Source organism: Zea mays, chromosome 1, assembly GCF_902167145.1.
Source record: "Zea mays cultivar B73 chromosome 1, Zm-B73-REFERENCE-NAM-5.0, whole genome shotgun sequence".
Lineage (NCBI taxonomy): Eukaryota > Viridiplantae > Streptophyta > Magnoliopsida > Poales > Poaceae > Zea > Zea mays.
In genome coordinates, this window is record NC_050096.1 from 231,942,832 (window position 1) to 231,970,743 (window position 27,912).

At 46.1% G+C, this 27,912-nt stretch overlaps 1 protein-coding gene across 2 annotated transcripts; it reads right to left on the minus strand.

Moving 5' to 3' along the window:
- Positions 1-4,320: 4,320 nt before the first annotated feature.
- LOC100274385 (uncharacterized) lies at positions 4,321-6,381 on the minus strand. 2 transcript variants are annotated; one of them, XM_008670331.4, is made up of 2 exons: positions 5,970-6,381; positions 4,321-5,835 (listed from the first exon to the last, which is right to left on the minus strand). In XM_008670331.4, exons 1-2 carry the CDS (start codon positions 6,246-6,248, stop codon positions 4,561-4,563), a joined length of 1,554 nt encoding a protein of 517 aa, XP_008668553.1. In that variant the 5' UTR covers positions 6,249-6,381; the 3' UTR covers positions 4,321-4,560. The 2 variants fall into 2 exon arrangements, with proteins under 2 accessions (XP_008668553.1, NP_001142217.1); NM_001148745.1 differs by having other exon boundaries at positions 4,327-5,835; positions 5,963-6,277.
- Between the last annotated feature and the right edge of the window lie 21,531 nt (positions 6,382-27,912).

Consider the following 27,912-nt stretch of genomic DNA (forward strand, 5'->3'; position numbering starts at 1 on the left):
AACATCACACCAAACATAAGAACAAACTGAATAATAATGATCTACGCGAAGCTACGAGATCGTGGGATCGAGGACTACTAAAATCAAAGTTACGGTTATCAAGTTATGAATTTATGAAGTTATTACGTACCTAGAATAGAGTAATTCATGTGAATAATTTTAAATCAAGTGTCATGGTTAGATAAAGGTACTAGGTGATAAACAATACTTAAACAAAATTAATGCCACTGGAATGAATCAATTTGGAGTTATGGATTTTATGTTATGAATTTCTAAAGGTTTTATGTATTTGATACAAGATTAATTAAGAGATACATATTAATATGTTTTTCATGTCAAAACAGAGACACTAGTTGATAAACAATATTAGTACAAAATTATAGAAACTAGAATAGATTAATTTGGACTTCATATGAATTTTATATGAATTAAACAAGTTCTAGTATTTATTTTCTCATTAAAAATAATTTTCTAATTACTTTTACTGGATTTTATAATTCTCTGGACTGGGCATCAATTTCTGTAAAATACAGGGCATCAATTTCTGTAAAATACAAGGGCGGCTACGTAAAAATCCACAGACACTATCAATAGTAACACTGGACTGTGGGTTGGTTTAGATAAATTTCAGGGACTCTTTAGCAAAGTGACTCGGCGAAGGGGTATCTAGTAACTCTGGCCATCCAGATCAAATCCCACTGCCAGGATAGAAGTACCCAAACTGCGCGTCTATATTCACAGGTGGCCATCGGATTACAGATCGACCGCCCAGATTCTATTTACTCCGTTTGCTTCCCACCCTCGTGATCTAGAGTGGATGGCTGAGATCGAAATCCTATAGATCCCTCCTAGATCGCCCATTGCTTGATCAACGGCGCGGATTTGCCCAAAACTCAGAGTTACAAAGATCATATCCATATCGTCCCTTTGTAGATCGATGGCCACAACACCGTCGTCTTCCTCAGCTATCCCAACGTGGCAGCGGAGCAATCACCAATACGGTGAGCTCGCTGGAGACAACCGGCCTGGCACCACAAGGCCCGGTTCCCCGCCAACTTTTGTGCAAAATGAGACCTGGATCTAGGCGAGAATCATGAAAGGCTACTCACCAATTTCAGAGGCGAAGAAGACCCCGCCCACGGCGCCGCGCAGTCCACGCACTCCGACAACGAATTAAGGTCGCCCTAGGGATCCCCTCTTCATGCCTGAGTTGCGGCTATCTTCCCGAACCAATGGTGAACCCCCATGAACACCAATTGAGGCGAGCGGCGGAGGTTGTGGCGAATTAGCAGAGCGGCGACGATGGCACCCCAATACACGACGGGCGACGACGAGGAGTCCTTGGCCTAAAGGTCTTTCTGTAATACCTACGGAGCTACGAGGAGGATGCGGACACGATCACTGGCATGCCCTAAATATCCTCAAGGCTGAGCCCGGGCGTTTGTTGCTCGGCTAGCGAGAACCGTGGCAAGGATTACGACCACTTCGGTTGTGATTCAACGGAGTTGGGTGACTGGGTTCGGTGTTGTTGGGGATGACACAGGGGCCCACCGGTCGGTGAGTGAGACTAGGCCCACGGTACCAAAGCGAGCGTTGGCCAAGCGAAAAGAGAGGAGGAGGGGGAAAATCCAGTCTCCACGGCGATGGACTCGACGACGCTCCGTTGGTGGGGATAGAGCCGACGATAGGGGCCCACACCCTAGAGACATCCGGGCCCAGGCGTGCGGGGTGGGGCACTGGCAAGCCGGGCTATGCGTGAGCGGAGAAAAAGGATGGACTGAGGCAGTGACTGGCAACGTGGGACCCACTGTGTCAGTCAGTGATGTATGCGCGCGCGTGGAGTGGCTGCCCGTGGGCCCCGCATGGAAGTGGCACAGTGTTGTAGGTGGGTAGGCGCACGTGAGGGTCGAGTGGGCCGAATTTGTGTATTCCAGCCCATCAGTCTCTTTTTCCCTATTCTTTTTCATTTATATTTCTTGATTTGCAATTCTTTCCAAATTTTAACTCTAGTAATTAAATTCAAATTTGTTGGTGAATTCTACACAAAAACCAAGTGTAAAAATATAAATGCCAACATAAATAGATATAATTTTTCGTGTATATATATATATTTATTATAGGGTGTATTCTTTTTCTTTCTTTTCTTTCCTTATTTCTAATTTCTCAATTCAAATCCAATTTAAATTCAACTTCCAATTTCCAAATATAAAACATATCCCTAATGAATATATAACATCTATTTCTTGTCATTCATTTAGGGTAGAGATAAAGGGTTTCATTTAAATTTCCTTTCTCATTCCTATTTTATGTTTTCATTTAAAATTGGAGATCTAATTTATGTCTTCCATAGAATGCATTACCAAAAAAAATATCGTCAAGACGTCAATCTTTTCTTTATCTATTTATTGGTCACTTGACTAATTTAGTACTTCTCAATTGAATGAAGAGGAAGAATCCTAATGGGTTACAAAGGTTTCGAAAATTTTAGAAACTCTATCACCAATATACTTATTTCTTTATTTTATTATTATATTTTTTCTTCTACCAATTTTAGGGCTTTACAATTATGTATATGGAATGGGCTGATACCCGGATGTTTCGAACATGACTGAATATTATGACTCGAGCTGAATATATGGATGCATTATCATTCGACTAGTGTGAAGAATTATATTCTGAAAAACTTTATATGTACTTGAATGACACTATTGTAACCTTCTATTGCTATGTGTTGCATTCGAATTGCGACTTTCTATTTGCATAAGTATGCTTTATGCGAGTTTGGGCATCAAATTCAGTGCGAATATTTTATTATTCATTGTGCGACTGTGATTTGAACATTTTACAAATATACCATGTTAAAATTTTGATTTTTTTTCCTAAATGAACAACATTTCTCGGTAAACACACAGCGAAAACCGCTCGGTTTGTGCCGAAATCCACCGAGGAAAAAAACGCTTTTCGGTTTTCAAATTTGAAACTTCAAACCGCTCGAGTTTGGCGAATTTCGCTAAAAAAAACCCACCTCTTTTGGTGCGAGTAGAATAGCCGACTCCAGACCAGATGACGGCCACTGGCAGGCGGCATGTATTATTGCAGCAGAGCAGGCTGTAGTGTGGTGACTCGTGGCCGGCCCGGCCGGCCATCCGGCCATGGCCGAGCGAGTAAAATACTAGGCAAGGTGTGGATTGTGTTCATCGGGCGGCCGCACCATGTCCGATTATTCTAGTGGCACCACAGCCAGACATGTACACTCCTCTTTTCGCCTCCGTCCATCCAATCCAACCACGAACTGGAGCACAAGTAGGTGGTGTGTGTGACTCGTGACGACGAACTGATATACTATACTACTCATATCAGCGTGATTCCACTTGGAATGCAAAACGGTCGCGGGGCTCAAATGTATAGAGCAGCATGTCAGCTAGTATTCAGTTCCAATGATGGGATCGGTGAAGCTGGCCTGATTCAGGTTGGCTAATTGCGCAGCAGAAAAAGTGATCCCCTCATGTAGAACTTCTCCCGTAGAGGAGAGAGAAGCCATGAAAATGTGCGACCGCGCGGCCGACCGTATATTTTACGCGACGACATCCATAACATGCTGGACACACAGCCTCACAGTTAGGGATGGCAGTGGGTAAGGTACCAGTGGGCACACGAAGTCATACCCATACCCTCTAGGAAAAAATTGACACATACCCATACCCACTACCCATCATGGGTACAAAATTACGCCATACTCATACCCACCATGGGTAGCGGGTACCCATCGGGTACCCATACTCACTAACATTATGATAGACATGATCATTTGAATCGCAAAAATAAGTATCAGCATGATAAATGTATCGAACCCAACATAATTTTATCACAGGTTCAACAATATTCAACATTAAATGTCAACATCATGCCTTCAAATCACACAAAACATAGCATTGATTCTACAAAACTATGGACAAAATCATGCCTTCAAATCTAATTGTTCAATACACAATACTTAATATTTGAATCTAGACCCACGTGTCATATATTAGCGGGTTCCCCATCGGGTAGCGGGTATGAGGCAATAGAGAACATACCCACGCCCACCGTACCCGATGGGCATTACAAATGACCCAATAAAATACCCATGGGTATCAAAATCCGTCATACCCGTGCCCTAATAGGGTTTTTACCCATCAGATTTCGGGTACCCATTGCCATCCCTACTCACAGTGGAGGAACTACGCACGCAGCCCACAAGAAAGGACCGTGCTGTCTTATTTATGTAAGCAGTGGCCATGGCTTCAACTAATGAGAAGAATTCAAGAACAAAGGAACAGATGAACAGAGAAAAGTGATTACTTACTGCCTGTTTGGTTGCCTGGGCCTCACAAACCAGGCTCGTGCCATCCAGGCCGGCTAGAAACCGAAGATTTTGACGTATGAGCAGATGCAGTCAAACGGTCTCAAAATAAATTAGTTTGCATCCACTCATGCAGCTCACGCTTTAAGTATACAGGCAACCAAACAAAGACTTAAATAAAATCAATGCATGCACTGATACAGGATGAGACGGTGCGACTAACCAATCAGATGGTTAGTGATTGACAACGGGTGCATGTCTACTCGCTCGCATTCTCCCGCGAGGATTCTCTCTGTTTCCTCATCAGCCTCAAGGCCGTCTTCCTTCATACGCTCCAGCAGATCGGACGGCGGCTTTCCCGCACGGACATAGGTCTTCAGCAAGCAATGGTAAACATCCCTAGTCAAAGGAACCAGCTTCTGTAGCGTACTCACCATCTCCTCAGCTGCTCCTACATCCTTCTGGTCCACAAAGTGGTTCAGGCTCATCAGCACATTCGCGAGGTCAGGTCTCCATGGAGGAGTCGCGGAATCAAGAGCCTTCCTTGTCATGTCCACTGCTTCTGGTACCTGACCAGTTTTGAAAAACCCACCAGCCAACTTATACCAGGTATTAGCGTAAGGTGTCCTCCCTTTCTTGATGGCGCCATCCACGAGAGCTACTGCCTTCTCCACGAGACCTTCTCTGCAGTAGGCATCGACCATTACGTTGATTAATCTGAAATCATGATAGCGAAGAGGCACCGTTTCCCACTCTTTCAGTGTCGCTTCCGCCCCATCAATGTCGTTCGTCCTGAGTAACGCGCTTAGCCTCGACATGTACATCGTGTTGCACGGCGGCACTTTGGATTTGTAGACACTCCAAATGCGTCCGGCCTCAGCATGCATCCCCAGTTCAGTATATGTCTTGAGTAAGAAAGCGTATGCGATTCTACTGCTCTTTGGAGATATCCGCCTCTCGGCTTCCACGAGAGCCATGACAGCCCCCACCTGCATCCCAGATTTCATGAACAAGCTCGCTGCCGAAGCATGCCCATGCCAAGTCACAAGCTTCTCGTGTGGATTGGCCTTGTCGAGCACCTTACCAACCCCCTGGACATCTTCAGCAGCAATGTACGCAGCTAACATAGCCTCCACACTGAAAGTATCAGGCTTCACACCTTTCTCTTCCATGTCCTGGAACATGGCGTGCACTCTTTCAAGCTGCCCAGTCTGTAGGTAAAGCTTCATCATCCAAGTGTATGCGTAAGAACTCGTCATCCCCATCTCCTGCATCTTCGCGAAGTGCTCCTCAGCCTTGTCGACGGCCTTCGCCTCCACATAGCATTTCAGGAGGGAGCCGTAGCACTGCGGCTTCCTCAGCTGCTTCGGTACCATGCCGAAGTACTCGACGGCTTTCTCAAGGCCGTGCACCTTGCTGATTAGGTCCAGCCGGTACGCGACGTCACCGACCGAAAGGTGGAGGTGCCTGCGGTCGGTCATCCAGAACGACAGCTGCAAGAACGCAACGAATCGCCTGAGTCAGCGAGCGGAATGTGCATGGGAAATGAGCGAGAATCTTAAAAAAAAAAGCAATTCGAGGGGTTCTCAAGTTTAGGGGGGGTAGGGAAGGAGGGTTTGCCTGGGACCTCGAGTGCGTGGGCGAAGCGGCGGAGGCCGACGAGCTTCTTGACGATGGCCTGGATGACGAACTTCTTGGCGGTATGGCCTTCTTGATTCCATTGCTCCAGGACGGGGGATAACGGGATGCTTGGGCGCCCGACATTCATGATGCGGCGGTACAGCTCGTCCGGCAGATGTTGCCGCGGGGTCGAGGACATGGAGGTGGAGGGGGGTGGAGAGGAAGAGGCGGCGGCGGCGGAACCCTCGGCAGCCATGGAGAAGCTGCGGCGGAAAAGCCGGTACATGGTGGCGCGGCGCTCCGGCGGCTTTGTGCGGGCCGCTAGAGTGCGAGGGTTTCGGATGAAGGGGAAGAACTAAGAAGGGAAGCCGTCGAGAATTGGGCCGAAATGGCCAAAAAGCGCAAAGGAACCACGGGCTACGGCAAAGCCAGCGCTAGGGTGCGGCTCGTGTTAACGAGCCACATAGTCATCTTCTTTTAGCTCGTTCTTGGGTTCGTTTAGTTCGCGAGTCAGAGAAAAAAAAATAATATATTTATAATAATTAATTTTTAGTTAATTTTAAGCTAAATTAACAATAGAAACTAGTAATTACACTCATAGTTTTACAAACCACGTCAATGTAACACCAAATTAGTACAATTCACCACTCATTAATTCACATACATATTCATCAGTTTAACCCATAATTATATTTACATAGACTAATTTAATACATAGACATAGTTCATTAATAATTAGTTTAGTTCATAAGTCATAGACACCGCATATATATATATATATATATATATATATATATATAACATGTTTATCAATTATTTCGTAAATAATATGTATATAATTTCGTTTTGCTGGAACGTGGTAGCTCATTTAGCTCGAGAGCTGGCTCGTTAACGAACCGAGACAAAATGTCAACTCAGCTAGTGAAAAAATTAAAACGAGCTGATCCAAACCAATAAGCTAACCATAAACCGAGCGAGCCAACGAGACACGACCATTTCGTCCGGCTTTAGCCAGCGCCATGTCGCCGCTAGTGCTGGGAATATGGGCCGGGCTTTTCGGGCCAGCACGAGCACGGCCCGAAAATAAGAGCCTAAAGCACGGCCCGGCACGAAATAATATGGGCCGGGCTAGCACGGCCCGAAGGCAGGCTTGGGTCGGGCCTCAATTTCCGATCCGTCGGGCCCCCGGCACGGCACGCATAGATGGACCGAGCTTGGGCCGGCACGGCCCAATTAAGCCCAAATTATTTAATTTCTTTAATTTAGTAAGATATCGACCTTATATTGTTATTGTATTTGGAGTTTACGTGGTCAAATGATGCTAGAATTGTTTAATATCTTTAATTTAGTAAGCTATGAACTTTATATGGTTGTAATATTTTGATTTTATGTGGTCAAATATACGGGCCGGGCTTGGGCCGGCACGGCCCAAAGAAGGCACGACGTGGTTTAGGGCCGGGCTGGGCCACTGTTTTTACACTTCGGGCTAGCACGGCACGGCCTAAAAATCTTTTGGACTTTACTGGCCCGAACTCGTTTGGCACGAAACACGAGGGTCTTGGGCCGGGCTGTCAGGGCCCGACCCAATTCCCAGCACTAGTCGCCGCCACGGCATTCGTTCGTCGTGGCCTCTCTTCGGCTCTTCGCCGCGGCGCGTCGCCTGCCCAGCCTTGGCCGCCGCGGAGCTCACTCCCGTGCCCCCTCTTGCGCTGTTGCTACCTCGTCTCGCAGGAATAGCGCGGAGGAGTAGGGATGGCAATGGGTACCCGAAACCCGAAACTCGATGGGTAAAAACCCTATTAGGGTACGGGTATGACGGATTTTGATACCCATGGGTATTTTATTGGGTCATTTGTTATGCCCATCGGGTACAGTGGGCGTGGGTATGTTCTCTGTTGCCCCATACCCGCTACCCGATGGGGAACCCTCTAATATATGACACGTGGGTCCGGATTTATATGTCTCATATAAAATGAATTTGCTCTCGCTATTTGCTAACCCTAAGAATCAATGCTATGTTTTGTGTGATTTGAAGGCATGATGTTGCCATTTAATGTTGAATATTGTTGAACCTGTGATAAAATTATGTTGGGTTCAATACATTTGTTATGCTGGTACTTATTATTGCGATTCAAATGATCATGTCTATCGTAATGTTAATGGGTATGGGTACCCGATGGGTACCCGCTACCCATGGTGGGTATGGGTATGGCGTAATTTTGTACCCATGATAGGTAGTGGGTATGTGTATAGATCAATTTTTTCCTAGTGGGTATGGGTATGGCTTCGTGTGCCCACTGGGTACCTTACCCACTGCCATCCCTACGGAGGAGCGACCGCGGAGCCTGCAGTCCAGGCTGTGGCCGCTGGGCCACCCGGGCACACTCCTTGTGTCGGAGATCGAACTCTGGGTGGCGTGGCCCAGAAACCGCCTTCGAGCCGTTGAGCTCCAACGCAAAATATTTTTTTTTGTGGATACTTCTTTTTCTTCTGTGAGCAACATGGATAGGACTCATACAAAGTGGCCAACTTGAGTTGTCATTAGGAATTCAGGAGTGTAGGAGATTTCGGCCTGCTCTTCAGTCATACGTTGACCAATCTGTATGTATCCTCAATGCTGGCTAATGCGCAAAAGAGATACATGCTAATTTTGTATGTATACAGGGCTAATGTGAATGCATTATATATAAACATATTTTAGTAACATAAACATATTGTAGGAATACAACCACATTGTAATATACAATACGACAATATAATACATATGACGCTGATGCAGGTTTCACAACGGTTCTAAAAGACAGTGTACAACCAGTTACTAAAGGGTGTGTTGACGCTTTTTCGGAGCGCCAATCACTCAATAAGAACCGGCGGCGGTGTCCTCTGCACAGGGGCGAACGGTCCGCGCGCAGGGGCCGGACGGTCCGCGGCCTGGTGCGAGGCGGCGGTGCTCTCTGGTCAGACGCGGACGGTCCGTGGCACAGGCCGGACGGTCCGCGACCTGGTGCAGGAGCTAGAATTCCCTGCCTGACGGCCGGACGGTCCGCGCCCTAGGGCCGGACGGTCCGCGCGTGCGCAGGGGCGGCGGAAGATCGCCGACGGCGCCTGGATCTCGCTCCCGGGAGGGACCCCGTCGAGGAGGAGAGATCCTAGGAGTTGTGTAGGCTCGGGCAGGCCGACCTAGACTCCTCTAAATGACGTAGAGTCGAGGAGAGGCGGAGAATTTGGGGATTGGAATACTAAACTAGGGCTAAACTAGAACTAGACTAGAACTACTCCTAATGCATAAGGTAAAAACGAGTAATAGACTTGATTTGTTCGATTGTTGGGGGTTCAATCGGCCGTAGCCCTTCATCTATATAAAGGGGAGGTCTGGATCTGTTTCCAACTGTTTCCCGAGTTAATCCCGCGGTTTTAGGTAACAAATCCCGCGAGAAACTAGGAACCCTAACTGACTCTGCGCGCGCGCGGACAGTCCGCGCCACCACCGCGGACCGTCCGGCCTCGGGGCCGGACCGTCCGCACTGCTCTTTTTAGAGCTCAACATATGCCCCCTGCCTTTTGGTGAAGGTTGACGAACCAAAAGTATATGAACTAAACCTGATGTAGGTCACCGGCTTTTCGATATGGAGTTTATTCAATAAAGCACCAATATAAAGGTCGTTTCGGATTGTATCTTTCTCGGCCATGACCATTTGATCAATGGATCAAAATGAATAGAATGGAGGTGCCCCCCAGTCTGGATAGACGAAGGGACTATACATGTACCATGGATTCATCATCGTGCCATTCCATGTTTGAACAGGATAATATACCGACGATGAGTAAATAGGTGGAAAGTACCCTGGTCTCATAGAATGAATAGGCGATGCTTGTTGTGTCGCCTTTCGGGTCGTTTTGTTTGACCGTTTTGTTTTAGCAGGTGACCGGGGTTTCTTTGTTGACCGATCACGTGGAACAGTCTTTTTGCTAGTATTTTTGGAGAGCAACTGATCAAAAGTAGGATCGGCTTTGATCAGCCGATTATATGTGCTTTGACCTTGCGTCTTTTTCCTTGCTTTGTGTAGAGGTTGACGCCTTTGGTCATACGTGGACTGTCCGGCTGAGTTAGCCGGACCGTTTGTCTGAGCATCGGATTGTCCGCACGTAGGTGCCGGACCATTTACGATGCTGGGGCTAGGCTGATGTGTTTGGTTTATTAACTGTGCCTGCCCCCGGCGTCTTCGGACCTTTTAGCCTTCTCGTCCGAAGCCTTTCGAGCAATCTTCTTTTGTGATATATCTGACATGCGAGGATTGCTGATGACGATGCCCTTGCCTTTGCCTTTATCGGTCATTTCGGGCCGAACCAAGACCTTTTTGCATGTGAATTCTATTGTATTAACAGGAAAGGGTTGTGTGTCTACTTGCATCTCCTGAAAAGCCAATCGACCCTCATTTATGGCCGATTGTATCTGTCGACGAAAAACATTACAATCATTGGTCGCATGAGAAAAGGAATTATGCCACTTACAATAAGCACACCTCTTTAATTCATCAGGAGGAGGAATAGTATGAGTTAATTTAATGTTGTCGTTTTTCAGTAACTCGTCAAATATTTTATCGCATTTGGCAACATTAAAAGTAAGCTTAACTTCCTCTTGTCGATTCTTTCAAATCGACTGTAAAGCAGAACACGCTGAAGGTTTAGCCTGTCCTGGCCAAACCAATTCGGCGGTGTATACATCCGTGGATTCATCGTCCGAATTATCGTATCCCACTAGATGCATCTTATGGCTAGCCGATTTTGAAGTTTCCTTACTTCGGCTTTCACAGGTCATAGCCCGCTGGTGTAAGTGCACTAGTGAAAAGAACTGGGTGCCATCTAATTTTTCTTTTAAGTAGGGTCGCAACCCATTGAAAGCTAGCCCTGTCAGTTGTTTTTCTGCGACATGAATCTGAAAGCATCGGTTTCTAGTGTCCCGGAATCTCCGGATATAGTCATTAACCGATTCTTCAGTCCCCTGTCGGACTGAAGCTAAGTCAGCCAACTCTAACTCATGTTCTCCTGAGAAGAAGTGTTCATGAAATTTCTGCTCTAATTCTTCCCAAGAGTTAATAGAGTTTGGTGGCAAAGCTGCGTACTGATAGTCGCCTAGAGGGGGGGTGAATAGGGCGAAACTGAAATTTACAAATATAAACACAACTACAAGCCGGGTTAGCGTTAGAAATATAAATGAGTCCGAGAGAGAGGGCGCAAAACAAATCCCAAGCGAATAAGCAAGTGAGACACGGAGATTTGTTTTGCCGAGGTTCGGTTCTTGCAAACCTACTCCCCGTTGAGGAGGCCACAAAGGCCGGGTCTCTTTCAACCCTTCCCTCTCTCAAACGGTCCCACGGACCGAGTGAGCTTCTCTAATCAAAGCCGGGAACAAAACTTCCCCGCAAGGGCCACCACACAATTGGTGCCTCTTGCCTTGATTACAATGGAGTTGTGATCTCAAGAACAAGTGAGAAAGAAAAGAAGCAATCCAAGCGCAAGAGCTCAAATGAACACGGCAAATCACTCTCACTAGTCACTAGGGCTTTGTGTGGAATTGGAGAGGATTTGATCTCTTTAGTGTGTCTAGAATTGAATGCTAGAGCTCTTGTAGTAGTTGAGAAGTGGAAAACTTGGATGCAATGAATGGTGGGGTGGTTGGGGTATTTATAGCCCCAACCACCAAACTTGACCGTTGGCTGGAGGCGTCTGCTCGATGGCGCACCGGACAGTCCGGTGCACACCGGACAGTCCGGTGCCCCTGCCACGTCATCACTGCCGTTGGATTCTGACCGTTGGAGCTTCTGACTTGTGGGCCCGCCTGGGTGTCCGGTGCACACCGGACATGTACTGTTTGATGTCCGGTGCACCGGCATGGGCGATTCTGACTTCTGCGCGCGCTGTGCGCGCATTAAATGCTCCGCAGGGAGCCGTTGGCGCCGAAAAGAACCGTTGCTCCGCTGGTACACCGGACAGTCCGGTGCACACCGGACAGTCCGGTGAATTATAGCGGAGCGGCTGCCGCGCGAACCCGAGGCTGGCGAGTTCTGGAGACCGCGCTTCCTTGGAGCACCGGACATGTCCGGTGCACACCGGACAGTCCGGTGAATTATAGCGCGCCGGCTTCCGAGAATTCCCGAAGGCGAAGAGTTTGAGTCTGAGTCCCCTGGTGCACCGGACAGGTACTGTTCACTGTCCGGTGGCACACCGGACAGTCCGGTGCGCCAGACCAGGGGTGCCTTCGGTTGCCCCTTTACTCCTTTATTGAATCCAAAACTTGGTCTTTTTATTGGCTGAGTGTGAACCTTTTACACCTGTATAATCTATACACTTGGGCAAACTAGTTAGTCCAATTATTTGTGTTGGGCAATTCAACCACCAAAATTATTTAGGAACTAGGTGTAAACCTAATTCCCTTTCAATCTCCCCCTTTTTGGTGATTGATGCCAACACAAACCAAAGCAAATAGAGAAGTGCATAATTGAACTAGTTTGCATAATGTAAGTGTAAAGGTTGCTTGGAATTTAGCCAATAAAACTACTTACAAGATATGCATGGAATGTTTCTTTCTTATTTAGTATTTTGGACCACGTTTGCACCACATGTTTTGTTTTTGCAAATTCTTTTTGTAAATCTATTTCAAAGATCTTTTGCAAATAGTCAAAGGTAAATGAATAAGAGTTTGTAAAGCATTTTCAAGATTTGAAATATTCTCCCCCTGTTTCAAATGCTTTTCTTTTGACTTAACAAAACTCCCCCTAAAAGAGATCCACCTCTTAGTGTTCAAGAGGGTTTTGATATACCATTTTTGAAATACTACTTTCTCCCCCTTTTGAACACAATAGGATACCAAATGATAAATACTTTTGGAAAGCACTAAGTTTTTGAAGTTTGGTGGTGGTGGTGCGGTCCTTTTGCTTTGGGCTCATTTCTCCCCCTTTTTGGCATGAATCGCCAAAAACGGGATCATTAGAGCCCTCGTAGTAATTTCTTCCTCTTTGGTCATAAATGAATGAGTTAAGATTATACCAAAGACGAAGTCCGGTCCTTTTGCTTTTGAGCTTTTACTCTCTCCCCCAAGGATGAAGTCCTTTTCTTTGATGCTCATTTCTCCCCAAGGAATAGAGAGTTGCTCGGAGTGATGGCGAAGCATGAGTTACGGAGTGGAAGCCTTTGTCTTCGCCGAAGACTCCAATTCCCTTTCAATATACCTATGACTTGGTTTGAAATAGACTTGAAAACATATTAGTCATAGTATATACAAGAGATATGATCAAAGGTATTCAAGTGAGCTATGTGTGCAAGCTAGCAAAAGAAATTTCTAGAATCAAGAATATTGAGCTCATGCCTAAGTCTGGTAAAAGATTGTTCATCAAGTGGCTTGGTAAAGATATCGGCTAATTGATCTTTAGTATTAATGTAAGAAATCTCGATATCCCCCTTTTGTTGGTGATCCCTAAGAAAATGATACCGAATGGCTATGTGCTTAGTGCGGCTATGCTCGACGGGATTGTCGGCCATTTTGATTGCACTCTCATTATCACATAGCAAAGGGACTTTGGTTAATTTGTAACCATAGTCCCGCAGGGTTTGCCTCATCCAAAGCAATTGCGCGCAACAATGACCTGCGGCAATGTACTCGGCTTCGGCGGTGGAAAGAGCGACCGAATTTTGCTTCTTTGAAGCCCAAGACACCAAGGATCTTCCCAAGAACTGGCAAGTCCCCGATGTGCTTTTCCTATTAATTTTGCACCCCGCCCAATCGGCATCCGAATAACCAATCAAAGCAAATGTGGATCCCCGAGGGTACCAAAGCCCAAACTTAGGTGTGTAAGCCAAATATCTCAAGATTCGTTTTACGGCCGTAAGGTGGGATTCCTTAGGGTCGGATTGGAATCTTGCACACATGCAAACGGAAAGCATAATGTCCGGTCGAGATGCACATAAATAAAGCAATGAACCAATCATCGACCGGTATACCTTTTGATCCACGGACTTACCTCCCGTGTCGAGGTCGAGATGCCCATTAGTTCCCATGGTAGTGTTGATGGGCTTGGCATCCTTCATTCCAAACTTGGTTAGAATGTCTTGAGTGTACTTCGTTTGGCTAATGAAGGTGCCCTCTTGGAGTTGCTTGACTTGGAATCCTAGAAAATACTTCAACTCCCCCATCATCGACATCTCGAATTTCTGTGTCATGATCCTACTAAACTCTTCACATGTAGACTCGTTAGTAGACCCAAATATAATATCATCAACATAAATTTGGCATACAAACAAGTCATTTTCAAGAGTTTTAGTAAAGAGTGTAGGATCGGCCTTGCCAACTTTGAAGCCATTAGCAATAAGGAAATCTCTTAGGCATTCATACCATGCTCTTGGGGCTTGCTTGAGCCCATAAAGCGCCTTAGAGAGCCTATAGACATGGTTAGGATACTCACTGTCTTCAAAGCCGGGAGGTTGCTCAACATAGACCTCTTCCTTGATTGGTCCGTTGAGGAAGGCACTTTTCACGTCCATTTGATAGAGCTTAAAGCCATGGTAAGTAGCATAGGCCAATAATATGCGAATTGACTCAAGCCTAGCTACGGGTGCATAGGTTTCACCAAAATCCAAACCTTCGACTTGTGAATATCCTTTGGCCACGAGTCGAGCTTTGTTCCTTGTCACCACACCATGCTCATCTTGCTTGTTGCGGAAGACCCATTTGGTTCCTACAACATTTTGGTTAGGACGTGGAACTAAATGCCATACCTCATTCCTTGTGAAATTGTTGAGCTCCTCTTGCATTGCCACCACCCAATCCGAATCTTGAAGTGCTTCCTCTACCCTATGTGGCTCAATAGAGGAGACAAAAGAGTAATGTTCACAAAAATGTGCAACACGAGATCGAGTGGTTACCCCCTTATGAATGTCTCCGAGGATGGTGTCGACGGGGTGATCTCGTTGGATTGCTTGGTGGACTCTTGGGTGTGGCGGCCTTGGTTCTTCCTCATCCTCCTTTTCTTGATCATTTGCATCTCCCCCTTGATCATTGCCATTATCTTGAGGTGGCTCATCTTCTTGATTTTGCCCTTCATCAACTTGAGCCTCATCCTCATTTTGAGTTGGTGGAGATGCTTGCATGGAGGAGGACGGTTGATCTTGTGCATTTGGAGGCTCTTCGGATTCCCTAGGACACACATCCCCAATGGACATGTTCCTTAGCGCTATGCATGGAGCCTGTTCTTCACCTATCTCATCAAGATCAACTTGCTCTACTTGAGAGCCGTTAGTTTCATCAAACACAACGTCACATGAGACTTCAACTAGTCCAGTGGACTTGTTAAAGACCCTATATGCCCTTGTGTTTGAGTCATAACCAAGTAAAAAGCCTTCTACAGTTTTAGGAGCAAATTTAGATTTTCTACCTCTTTTAACAAGAATAAAGCATTTGCTACCAAAAACTCTAAAGTATGAAATGTTGGGCTTTTTACCGGTTAGGAGTTCATATGATGTCTTCTTGAGGATTCGGTGAAGATATAACCGGTTGATGGCGTAGCAGGCGGTGTTGACCGCTTCGGCCCAAAACCGGTCCGGTGTCTTGTACTCATCAAGCATGGTTCTTGCCATGTCCAAAAGAGTTCGATTCTTCCTCTCCACTACACCATTTTGTTGTGGCGTGTAGGGAGAAGAGAACTCATGCTTGATGCCCTCCTCCTCAAGGAAGCTTTCAATTTGAGAGTTCTTGAACTCCGTCCCGTTGTCGCTTCTTATTTTCTTGATCCTTATGGCGAACTCATTTTGAGCCCGTCTCAAGAATCCCTTTAAGGTCTCTTGGGTTTGAGATTTTTCCTGTAAAAAGAATACCCAAGTGAAGCGAGAATAATCATCCACTATTACAAGACAATACTTACTCCCGCCGATGCTTATGTAAGCAATCGGGCCGAATAGATCCATGTGGAGTAGCTCAAGCGGCCTGTCGGTCGTCATGATGTTCTTGTGTGGATGATGGACTCCAACTTGCTTTCCCGCCTGGCATGCGCTACAAATCCTGTCTTTCTCAAAATGAACATTTGTTAATCCTAAAATGTGCTCTCCCTTTAGAAGCTTATGAAGATTCTTCATCCCAACATGGGCTAGTCGGCGGTGCCAGAGCCAACCCATGTTAGTCTTAGCAATTAAGCAAGTGTCGAGTTCAGCTCTATCAAAATCTACCAAGTATAGCTGACCCTCTAACACTCCCTTAAATGCTATTGAATCATCACTTCTTCTAAAGACAGTGACACCTACATCAGTGAATAGACAGTTGTAGCCCATTTGACATAATTGGGAAACAGAAAGCAAGTTGTAATCTAATGAATCAACAAGAAAAACATTGGAAATGGAATGGTCAGGTGAAATAGCAATTTTACCCAAACCTTTGACCAACCCTTGATTTCCATCCCCGAATGTGATAGCTCGTTGGGGATCTTTGTTTTTCTCATATGAGGAGAACATCCTTTTCTCCCCGGTCATGTGGTTTGTGCACCCGCTGTCGAGTATCCAGCTTGAGCCCCCGGATGCATAAACCTACAAAATAATTTTAGTTCTTGACTTTAGGTACCCAAACGGTTTTGGGTCCTTTGGCATTAGATACAAGAACTTTGGGTACCCAAACACAAGTCTTGGAACCCTTGTGTTTGCCCCCAACAAACTTGGCAACTACCTTGCCGGATTTGTTAGTAAGCACATAAGAAGCATCAAAAGTTTTAAATGAAATGGCATGATCACTTGATGCATTAGAAGTTTTCTTTCTAGGCAACTTGGCACGGGTTGGTTGCCTAGAGCTAGATGTCTCACCCTTATACATAAAAGCATGATTAGGGCCAGAGTGAGACTTCCTAGAATGAATTCTCTTAATTTTGCTCTCAGGATAGCCGGCAGGGTACAAAATGTAGCCTTCGTTATCCTGAGGCATGGGAGCCTTGCCCTTAACAAAGTTAGACAAGTTCTTAGGAGGGGCATTAATTTTGACATTGTCTCCCCTTTGGAAGCCAATGCCATCCTTAATGCCAGGGCGTCTCCCATTATAAAGCATGCTACGAGCAAATTTAAATTTCTCATTCTCTAGGTTGTGCTCGGCAATTTTAGCATCTAGTTTTGCTATATGATCATTTTGTTGTTTAATTAAAGCCATATGATCATGAATAGCATCAATATCAACATTTCTACATCTAGTACAAATAGATACATGCTCAACAATAGATGTAGAGGGTTTGCAAGATTTTAATTCTACAACCTTAGCTTGTAATATGTCATTTTTAGTTCTAAGGTCGGAAATAGTAGCATTGCAAACATCAAGATCTTTAGCCTTAGCAATTAAATTTTCATTCTCTAATCTAAGGCTAGCAAGAGATACATTCAATTCATCAATCTTAGCAAGCAAGTCAACATTATCATCTCTAAGATTGGAAATTGAAACATTACAAGCATGTGAATCAACCTTAGCATTTAAGATAGCATTTTCATTTCTAAGGTTGTCAATCATCTCACGGCATGTGCTTAGCTCACTAGACAATTTTTCACATTTTTCTACTTCTAGAGCATAAGCCTTTTTAACCTTAACATGTTTCTTGTTTTCTTTAATTAGACAATCCTCTTGGGAGTCCAAAAGGTCATCCTTTTCATGAATAGCACTAATCAATTCATTTAGTTTTTCTTTTTGCTCCATGTTAAGATTGGCAAAGAGAATACGCAAATTATCTTCCTCATCACTAGCATTATCATCACTAGACGATTCATATTTAGTGGAGGAGTTGGATTTAACCTTCTTCTTTTTGCCGTCCTTTACCATGAGGCACTTGTGGCCGACGTTGGGGAAGAGAAGTCCCTTGGTGACGGCGATGTTGGCGGCGTCCTCGTCGTCGGAGGAGTCGCTTGAGCTCTCGTCGGAGTCCCACTCGCGACAAACATGGGCATCGCCGCCCTTCTTCCTGTAGTACCTCTTCTTCTCCTTTCTTCTCCCCTTCTTGTCGTCGCCTCGGTCACTGTCACTAGACATAGGACATTTAGCAATAAAATGACCGGGCTTACCACATTTGTAGCAAACCTTCTTGGAGCGGGACTTGTAGTCTTTCCCCCTCCTTTGTTTGAGGATTTGGCGGAAGCTCTTGATGACGAGCGCCATCTCCTCATTGTCAAGCTTGGAGGCGTCTATTGGTTGTCGACTTGGTGTAGACTCCTCCTTCTTTTCTTCCGTCGCCTTGAAAGCAACGGGTTGAGCTTCGGATGTGTCGCCAAGCTCGTTGATTTTCCTCGAGCCTTCTATCATGCACTCAAAACTTACAAAATGCCCGATGACTTCCTCGGGGGTCATTTTAGTATATCTAGGATTGCCACGAATTAATTGAACTTGAGTGGGATTAAGAAAAATAAGAGATCTTAAAATAACATTTACCACTTCGTGGTCGTCCCACTTCTTGCTCCCGAGGTTGCGCACTTGGTTTACCAAAGTCTTGAGCCGGTTGTACATGTGTTGTGGCTCCTCCCCTTTGTGAAGCCGGAACCGACCGAGCTCCCCCTCGATCGTTTCCCGCTTGGTGATCTTGGTGAGCTCATCTCCCTCGTGCGCGGTTTTGAGTACATCCCAAACCTCCTTGGCGTTCTTCAACCCTTGTACTTTGTTATATTCCTCTTTACTTAGTGAGGCGAGGAGAATTGTTGTGGCTTGTGAGTTGAAGTGCTCGATTTGGGCTACCTCATCCTCATCATAGTTCTCATCCCCTACGGATGGTACCTGCGCACCAAACTCAACAACATCCCATATGCTTTTGTGGAGCGAGATTAGATGAAATCGCATTAAATCGCTCCACCTAGCGTAATCTTCACCATCAAAAGTTGGTGGTTTGCCTAGTGGGACGGAAAGTAAAGGTGTATGTTTGGAAATGCGAGGGTAGCGTAGGGGGATCTTACTATACTTCTTGCGCTCTTGGCGCTTAGAAGTGACGGAGGGCGCATCGGAGTCGGAGGTCGATGTTGATGAAGTGTCGGTCTCGTAGTAGACCACCTTCCTCATCCTCTTGTGCTTGTCGCCTTTCCGATGCGGCTTGTGGGAAGAAGATTTTTCCTTCTTCTCTTTGTGATGAGAAGAAGATTTCTTCTCCTTCCCTTTGTTGGAGGAGCTCTTCTTCTTCTCCCTCCTTTTGGTGCGGGACTCTTCCGATGAAGTGCTCCCGTGGCTTGTAGTGGGCTTTTCGCCGGTCTCCATCTCCTTCTTGGCGTGATCTCCCGACATCACTTCGAGCGGTTAGGCTCTAATGAAGCACCGGGCTCTGATACCAATTGATAGTCGCCTAGAGGGGGGGGGGTGAATAGGGCGAAACTGAAATTTACAAATATAAACACAACTACAAGCCAGGTTAGCGTTAGAAATATAAATGAGTCCGAGAGAGAGGGCGCAAAACAAATCCCAAGCGAATAAGCAAGTGAGACACGGAGATTTGTTTTACCGAGGTTCGGTTCTTGCAAACCTACTCCCCGTTGAGGAGGCCACAAAGGCCGGGTCTCTTTCAACCCTTCCCTCTCTCAAACGGTCCCACGGACCGAGTGAGCTTCTCTAATCAAAGCCGGGAACAAAACTTCCCCGCAAGGGCCACCACACAATTGGTGCCTCTTGCCTTGATTACAATGGAGTTGTGATCTCAAGAACAAGTGAGAAAGAAAAGAAGCAATCCAAGCGCAAGAGCTCAAATGAACACGGCAAATCACTCTCACTAGTCACTAGGGCTTTGTGTGGAATTGGAGAGGATTTGATCTCTTTAGTGTGTCTAGAATTGAATGCTAGAGCTCTTGTAGTAGTTGAGAAGTGGAAAACTTGGATGCAATGAATGGTGGGGTGGTTGGGGTATTTATAGCCCCAACCACCAAACTTGACCGTTGGCTGGAGGCGTCTGCTCGATGGCGCACCGGACAGTCCGGTGCACACCGGACAGTCCGGTGCCCCTGCCACGTCATCACTGCCGTTGGATTCTGACCGTTGGAGCTTCTGACTTGTGGGCCCGCCTGGGTGTCCGGTGCACACCGGACATGTACTGTTTGATGTCCGGTGCACCGGCATGGGCGATTCTGACTTCTGCGCGCGCTGTGCGCGCATTAAATGCTCCGCAGGGAGCCGTTGGCGCCGAAAAGAACCGTTGCTCCGCTGGTACACCGGACAGTCCGGTGCACACCGGACAGTCCGGTGAATTATAGCGGAGCGGCTGCCGCGCGAACCCGAGGCTGGCGAGTTCTGGAGACCGCGCTTCCTTGGAGCACCGGACAGTCCGGTGAATTATAGCGCGCCGGCTTCCGAGAATTCCCGAAGGCGAAGAGTTTGAGTCTGAGTCCCCTGGTGCACCGGACAGGTACTGTTCACTGTCCGGTGGCACACCGGACAGTTCGGTGCGCCAGACCAGGGGTGCCTTCGGTTGCCCCTTTACTCCTTTATTGAATCCAAAACTTGGTCTTTTTATTGGCTGAGTGTGAACCTTTTACACCTGTATAATCTATACACTTGGGCAAACTAGTTAGTCCAATTATTTGTGTTGGGCAATTCAACCACCAAAATTATTTAGGAACTAGGTGTAAACCTAATTCCCTTTCACGTACCATGCAAATGCAGTATCAGTAAGGGACAACGAGAATAAACGAACGTGGTAGGCTTCCCCATCAGCCAATTCTCCCAAGTGTGCTATGAATTGGCTTATATGTTCGTGTGTGCTTTTCCCACTTTCACCAGAAAACTTAGAGAAGTCTGGTATTCTAGTTCCCTGTGGGTATGGCACGGTGTCGAATCGGTGGCTATAAGGCTTCCGATACGATTGCCCTGTACCTGACACACTAACACCGAGTTTGTCCCTGAACATCCCAGCTACCTCGTCTCTGACCCTCTCTGCCATGTCTGGCGACCATCCATTAAGTTTGTGGGTGGAGATCTCAGGTTGTCTGACATTACTCTGTCGGCTTTCCTCCCAGGTATGTTTGAGGTGTGTGTTAGGTGTCCTATTAATGTCACCAGCTCCTGCCCTATACCCCTCAGGCTCTCTTGTGGCCGAATAGTATTCAGCCCTATGTCCATGAGGTGGTATGGCATGATTATAATGTGTTGCTGGTGGGGCACCATAATGTTGCTGCGATGAATGTGGGAACTGTGCGTATTGCGCATCTCTCGGCTCTGCGTATGCATATCCGGACGGTCTGGCGTAAGAGGCCGAATGGTCCGCGACCTGGCCAAATGGTCTGAAGGTATATCCGGATTGTCTAGTCGTATATGGTGCTACGTGGGTAGTCTCGTACCCAGACCGTCTGTCGTAAAGAACTGGACGGTCCGCGATCGGGCCGAATGGTCCAGGGCTGTGCCCGGATGGATCGGCCATATATGGCGTGACTTGGGCAGTCTGCGCATGGACTCGTGTAGAGTCGGATGGTCCAGCGTAATACGCCGGCCGGTTCATGCCATATCCGGACGGTCCGGCATAAGATGGCGGACGGTCCGCAACATATCCGGACGGTCCGGCGTGATGCACCGGACGGTCCGTGATGGGGCCGAAGTGTTCAGGGTTGTACCCTGATGGTCCGGCCATGTACGGTGCGACCTGAGTGTTTTGTGTGCGGGCCTGCATCTGGTCGGACGGTCCGGCGAAATACGCCGGACGATCCACGGTATAACCGGACTGTCTGAGATGATGCTCGGACGGTCCGGTCGCGTCCAGTACCTACCGCGTGCCTAGTGGTTGCGGCTGTGATGGTGACACGAAAGCGTGCATCGGCATACCATATGATGGCTGGGTCAAAGGTGACCCGTTTATAGCCGATGTGTTTGACGTGGGTGGCGCTGTATTAGACTCTCGCGATGGAAAATTAGGAGCAGCTGATTTCTCGTATGCACGTAAATGCATTTTAATAGATTCATCTACATATCGCTTTAACTGATCTCCTCGTTGATCCATGAAAGTTGTAAGAGATAAATCTGGAGTACTTACAGCGGGACCCTGCAGTGGAGGTAGGAGAGATTCCATATCGATCTCCCCTTGACGGACGATCTTCTGGTGGCGATCCACCGTGAAGTGTGACAAGTACTTGTCTGCCGCCTCCTTGCGCCGTTCGGAGAGTTTATGCAGCAGTTCCGCCTCTTCCTTGTCTCGTTGTTCGTTCCATTGCCGCATCACCTCCTTCTCATCGTGCATTACGAGGTCTTCAAAGGGCCTTTGGTCATCAGCCGGGAGCGCCTCCATGGCCGGCTTGATGATGTTGGTAGTGGAGATCTTGGTGTGATCCTTAGAACCGGCCATTTATGGGCCGATTTTTAGCAGATCTAGACACCTATTCCCCAGCGGAGTCGCTAAAAAGTATGTTGACGCTTTTTCGGAGCGCCAATCACTCAAGAAGAACCGGCGGCGGTGCCCTCTGCACAGGGGCGGACGGTCCGCGCGCAGGGGCCGGACGGTCCGCGGCCTGGTGCGAGGCGGCGGTGCTCTTTGGTCAGACGCGGACGGTCCGCGGCACAGGCTGGACGGTCCGCGACCTGGTGCAGGAGCTAGAATTCCCTACCTGACGGCCGGACGGTCCGCGCCCTAGGGCCGGACGGTCCGCGCCCTAGGGCCGGACGGTCCGCGCGTGCGCAGGGGCGGCGGAAGATCACCGACGGCGCCTGGATCTCGCTCCCGGGAGGGACTCCGTCGAGGAGGAGAGATCCTAGGAGTTGTCTAGGCTCGGGCAGGCCGACCTAGACTCCTCTAAATGACGTAGAGTCGAGGAGAGGCGGAGAATTTGGGGATTGGAATACTAAACTAGGGCTAAAGTAGAACTAGACTAGAACTACTCCTAATGTATAAGGTAAAAACGAGTAATAGACTTGATTTGTTCGATTGTTGGGGGTTCAATCGGCCGTAGCCCTTCATCTATATAAAGGGGGAGGTCTGGATCCGTTTCCAACTGTTTCCCGAGTTAATCCCGCGGTTTTAGGTAACAAATCCCGCGAGAAACTAGGAACCCTAACTGACTCTGCGCGCGCGGACCGTCCGCGCCACCACCGCAGACAGTCCGGACCGCGGACCGTCCGGCCTCGGGGCTGGACCGTCCGCACTGCTCTTTTTAGAGCTCAACAGGGTGTTCAGTATAACAATATGTAACTCTAACGATTTGCAGCTCCGTAGTCTATACATGTATGGTGCAACAAGCAGATGATCGTTATACACAAAAGCTCGTTGTAGGCGTTGGTTTGTTGTGCTAGTGCTCAAAAAGTCTTTGGCACAAGCACATCAAGCTGCTTAGGCTTAAACATGAAGGGAGAGAAGCACATTCACGTCAAGAAGCAGAGAACTCTAGCGTGGTCTGTGCATAGCATCGATGGCGAAACATGATCCAGTAGTAACCTGAAACACAGTTATGAGAAACATTCACAACAGTTAATATTTTTGGAGTAAACCATGAATACAAACAAATTGTAGCAATTGACAAAGCAATGTAGAGTGTGGCATGGACTTTAAAATACCATGTTGACCTAATGTAATTGACTTATAGATAAAAGCGAAATACATTATATTTAATTCTATGGCACCATAACACAACGAGGTTTCATTCATATTTCATTCCTAATTGGAAACATAGTAGAATGTTTTCTAAATGAAAACATCAAGAGAAAATGATGTATGTTGTAAACATTAGAACGCCGACAAGATAAGATGAACTGAGAATAGAAGGGTACGGTAGAGACAAGATAGGTGCTCATAGCATAGATCTAAAAGGAATCAATAATATTTTAGTAGAGCTTGCACACCAATCCATGGCGCCTCAGTAGAAATGTCTAACACTTACTACATGTAACAAAGTGTACAGACACAGTTGATTCATCATGTAAAGTCTAAGGTGTGGAACTGCGATTGTGTGGCACATAAATTGTGCAGATCTAGACGAAGTATGTAGCATAAGATCAAACCAACATACCTTGTTAAGTCTGCTTTGGGCCAATTTGTATCGAGCGTGTGGACATGAACATGGATCATATATCCTTACGAAAGCAACTGTACATAGCAGTTTGGACACTAAAGTAATAGACAACAATCATCCAAAAGAGTGAATAGCTACAACTGTGAGCCCAAAAGACATGTGCCCTCTGTGACTAAGCATCTTTGGCAGGGCTGAAAAGGGGACGGAGTTACAATTAGACAGTCAACAGTTTGTGTGTAGATCTGGTATGCTAGATCAGTCTAGGATAGGAATCGAAGCAAAAATATTTTCTTGTCTAGGCATTCATGGACAACCTAGAGGTATGAGGGAAAAAGTACCTAGGGGCAGCAACGTTATCTGCAGTGTCCTTGGAGACAGTGACTCCTCCATCTACATCGGTGAACAACCTCTTTGCAACTGTCTTTACAGGCAAAGACCTTGTCCTAGAATGAAAAGCTTGGTTAGCAACAATTTCAAAAGCGCATGTTCAGTTTTAATTTGTCTTCTATCCAAAGTACTAATCTGACATATGAGGCTTTATTTTAGAAAGGATTCAGTACGCTCAACAAAAGGGTAACAACCGAAGAGTTGCTCAACGAAAGGGTAATATGTAGTCCTCAACAAAAGTTCTGCTCTTTTTTGTATGATTGAACTGGTCACAGTTGATTACACTAATCATTATCGGTTACATTTTTTGTTTTTAGGAAGCATGAAGGCCTATAATAAAGTTGTGTTGGAGTACGATGAAGCGGAACCTGAACAAAACGCAACATGAACGAACAAAATTTGTATCTAGGAAACACACCAAAACCAGGCTTGACTCAAATTGTGATCTTAAGTACAGAAGCAAGGGAAGCACACAAAACTTTGTTAATGTGCTAATGTATTAAGCTACAATTGCAAGGCTTTGTAAGGCACATTCCGCCTATGTAGGGATTGAATAGTACACAGTACTCGCAAGAAGGGCACATAATCCATCAGCGGAATTTACCTCTTCCTAGGCATGGATGTTAGTTCCTTTGTTATGGCGGGAGTAGCACCTAGAACCACAGTGTTGCCGCCAATAGCAATAGTCTGCATATAAGGGGTCAGACATAGATTGCCTACTGGTACTGTTTACAACATAAATATGAAAAATTTTGGGATGCACACCTTATCTTGCACACTGGGTGCGGTACTTTGTGGTGTGAGCGGGGTCGAAGGCATGACCAAGTTAGAGGCTTTGTCAGGAGTGTCTTCAATGCCACTAGGTGCGCCTTGCAATAGCACCGGTTGTGGCTGTTTTGACCCTAACGAAGATGTTTGGATGGGGTCCTTTGTAGTACCTATCTCTGCCACGACTACGTTGACCTGGAAACAAATATTTCTAGTGTTGATTGTGTGGTCAGAGAAACTCACATTCCATATATACATCTTCTCGAGTAGATTTGTGATTGGATCAGGAATAAAGTCAGTCAGAATGTTGGCTATGAGCATATCGTACGACTTCTTGATGATGCTTGCGCCATTCGACCAAAGAGGATGAAGTCTGTGTCACCCATCTCATCCCCTGCAGTGAAAAGCAGTTTGTACCTGGAACACATGGCAACACCGAGTCAACATGGTGAAAATGGGTAGGTTGTGTGTATAGTAAATGGAAACAATCAATTAGGGTGTTGCGCAGAAAAGTAGTTGCTACATATTAGATGTGAGTGGGAGTCAAAACAGCGAGGCTTGTTGGGAGGCAAAGGTAGGATGGATGCAATTGAAGTGAAGAGATGTCACCTAACCTTTGTTTCGGCGTGCCAATGGTAGCGCAAACTCGATCACTGCACTTGTAGGAATCCCCATGAGCCACAGTTGTGTGGGTGCATTTCTTGCATGCATTGTAACACCACCTATAACCAATCTTTTTATAGTGACTATAACCAAGAATTCCCTATCCTACATGACATGGGAGGGAAAACTTGATAAATTTAAGTTGCGTTGTTGCGAAGTTTTGTTGTGCCTTTGGTTAACATGTTTAGGTATTGCCCCTGCGTTTGTTAATGGTGGTCTGTAGGTGTTTAGATATGGTGGGGATCTATATTTGTGTATTGATTGTTATTATTTTTGCTAATAATTTAGTGACTCTGCATAACAATATAGGATTTGAAACTGTCATTGTATGCCCCTTGTTTCAAACATGTAAACATACGCTCATGCTATATCCCATCAAATATGTATCAGCCTTAGTTCGACGATTTCACGTAAAGAAGTTAGAGTGAAACAAGCAATTCATAAGGAATTAACATTTAGTGTTGTTGTTATAGATATCGACAAACAAATGACTTGCTACCAATAAGATCCCAGATCCAACCAACTATGGCACGACTGCACGAAAACGGTAATAAAAAACCATGATAGTTGGTAAGGCAACACTGCCTAAGTGAACGAATCATGAATATACCTTATTCTCAAATGGATGCAGATCTCTGATATAAGTGATCTTCTGTTCCTCGAGAACATGGGGCATAGGCTGATTCAAAGATAGAACCTCGTTCCACTTAGTGGGACTGTGTGCTTTCCTCACACTGGTTTGTACATACAATGAGTCAAGATCAAGTTAGAACAGAGTGAAGACAAACAACAGTCGTATTCGTGTAGCAGGCATAGTAGACTATTACCTAGCCATGAGGGCACTTGCTTCAGGAACATCAGGATTAATGTACCACTTACAAGGTGAGCCTGCAGACAAGCACATTCCATCTAAAACAAAGGGCATTAGGTCCCACTATCCAAAAGGACTAAATGCATAAGTTCAAAGTTAGTATACCCATGTATTTCTTGACAAGTGTGCCAACAAACATCAGGATCTGTGGAGAGGACTGACCATCGGTGTAGATTTGTTCTCTAGGGAACAAGCTGGCTTGCCCACCCCAGAGAACGACATTTATTGAACTGTTGTTGTTGTTTTTAGTTTAAGTATGTAGGAAGAGTCATATAACAAAGCATATGTAGATGAAGGCAGAGGAAACAAACCCCTACACGGCTAAACAAAAAAATTGTAATAGCTATGTATAACGAACTTTGCACTGCACAAGGAAATAGTCTTCTTAGAGCTGGTTGTATGTTGCCCTCTGAATCGATGCGGCACTACGGTCGAGATGGAAGTGACAATTCCAATGGCATCTGTATTGGAATCAAGTAATGAATACAACAAATCATAGAACCTCTTAAATTTTGTAGTATATAAGTAAGAAATGCTACCTGTGTAGTACTCTCTGTGGTTGACACATAAATGGAGCTGGTCTATCAATGTGAGTGAGTAGGTAAGCATAGGAAACGCAGGCGGAACCTCAACAACCTCCTCCAATTTTGTCCAGTTTGTAAAGGTAATCATGTTCTCATTGAAAAAAGGCTTGTGCAGTCGTGCCAGAACCCGCACACGATCGGACGCGCGCGATTTTTACGCCGTATTTTTTGGGCCACATTCGTCGTTATGAAATAGATCTACGATTTACGCTAAAATTCGTACTCATTTACGCAAGTTTGGTTCACGTTTTACGCTAAAATCCGTCCGAGCCAGAACCCGCACACGGTCGGACGCGCGCGATTTTTACGCCGTATTTTTTGGGGCCCATTCGTCTTTATGAAACAGATCTATGATTTACGCTAAAATTCGTTATCATTTACGCTGGTTTAGTTCACGTTTTACTCTAAAATATGCCTGAGCCAGAACCGTGCACGATCGGATGCACGCATACCTGCGCAGAGGTATACCTGTGCAGAGGCATACCTGCGCAGAGCATACTAATTAGCTCGTCCCTATATATATATATATATATATATATATATATATATATATATATCTACTACTTATTAAGTTAGCAATAGTAGCCTGCCTTTTTGTGTTCTGCCATTCTACGATCTCAGCCGTCCATTCTACCATTTTGCGATCTCAACCGTCGATCCCATCCATCAGCCTCGCTCCCCGATCCCGCCCACCAGCCCTGCTCCCTCGTCTA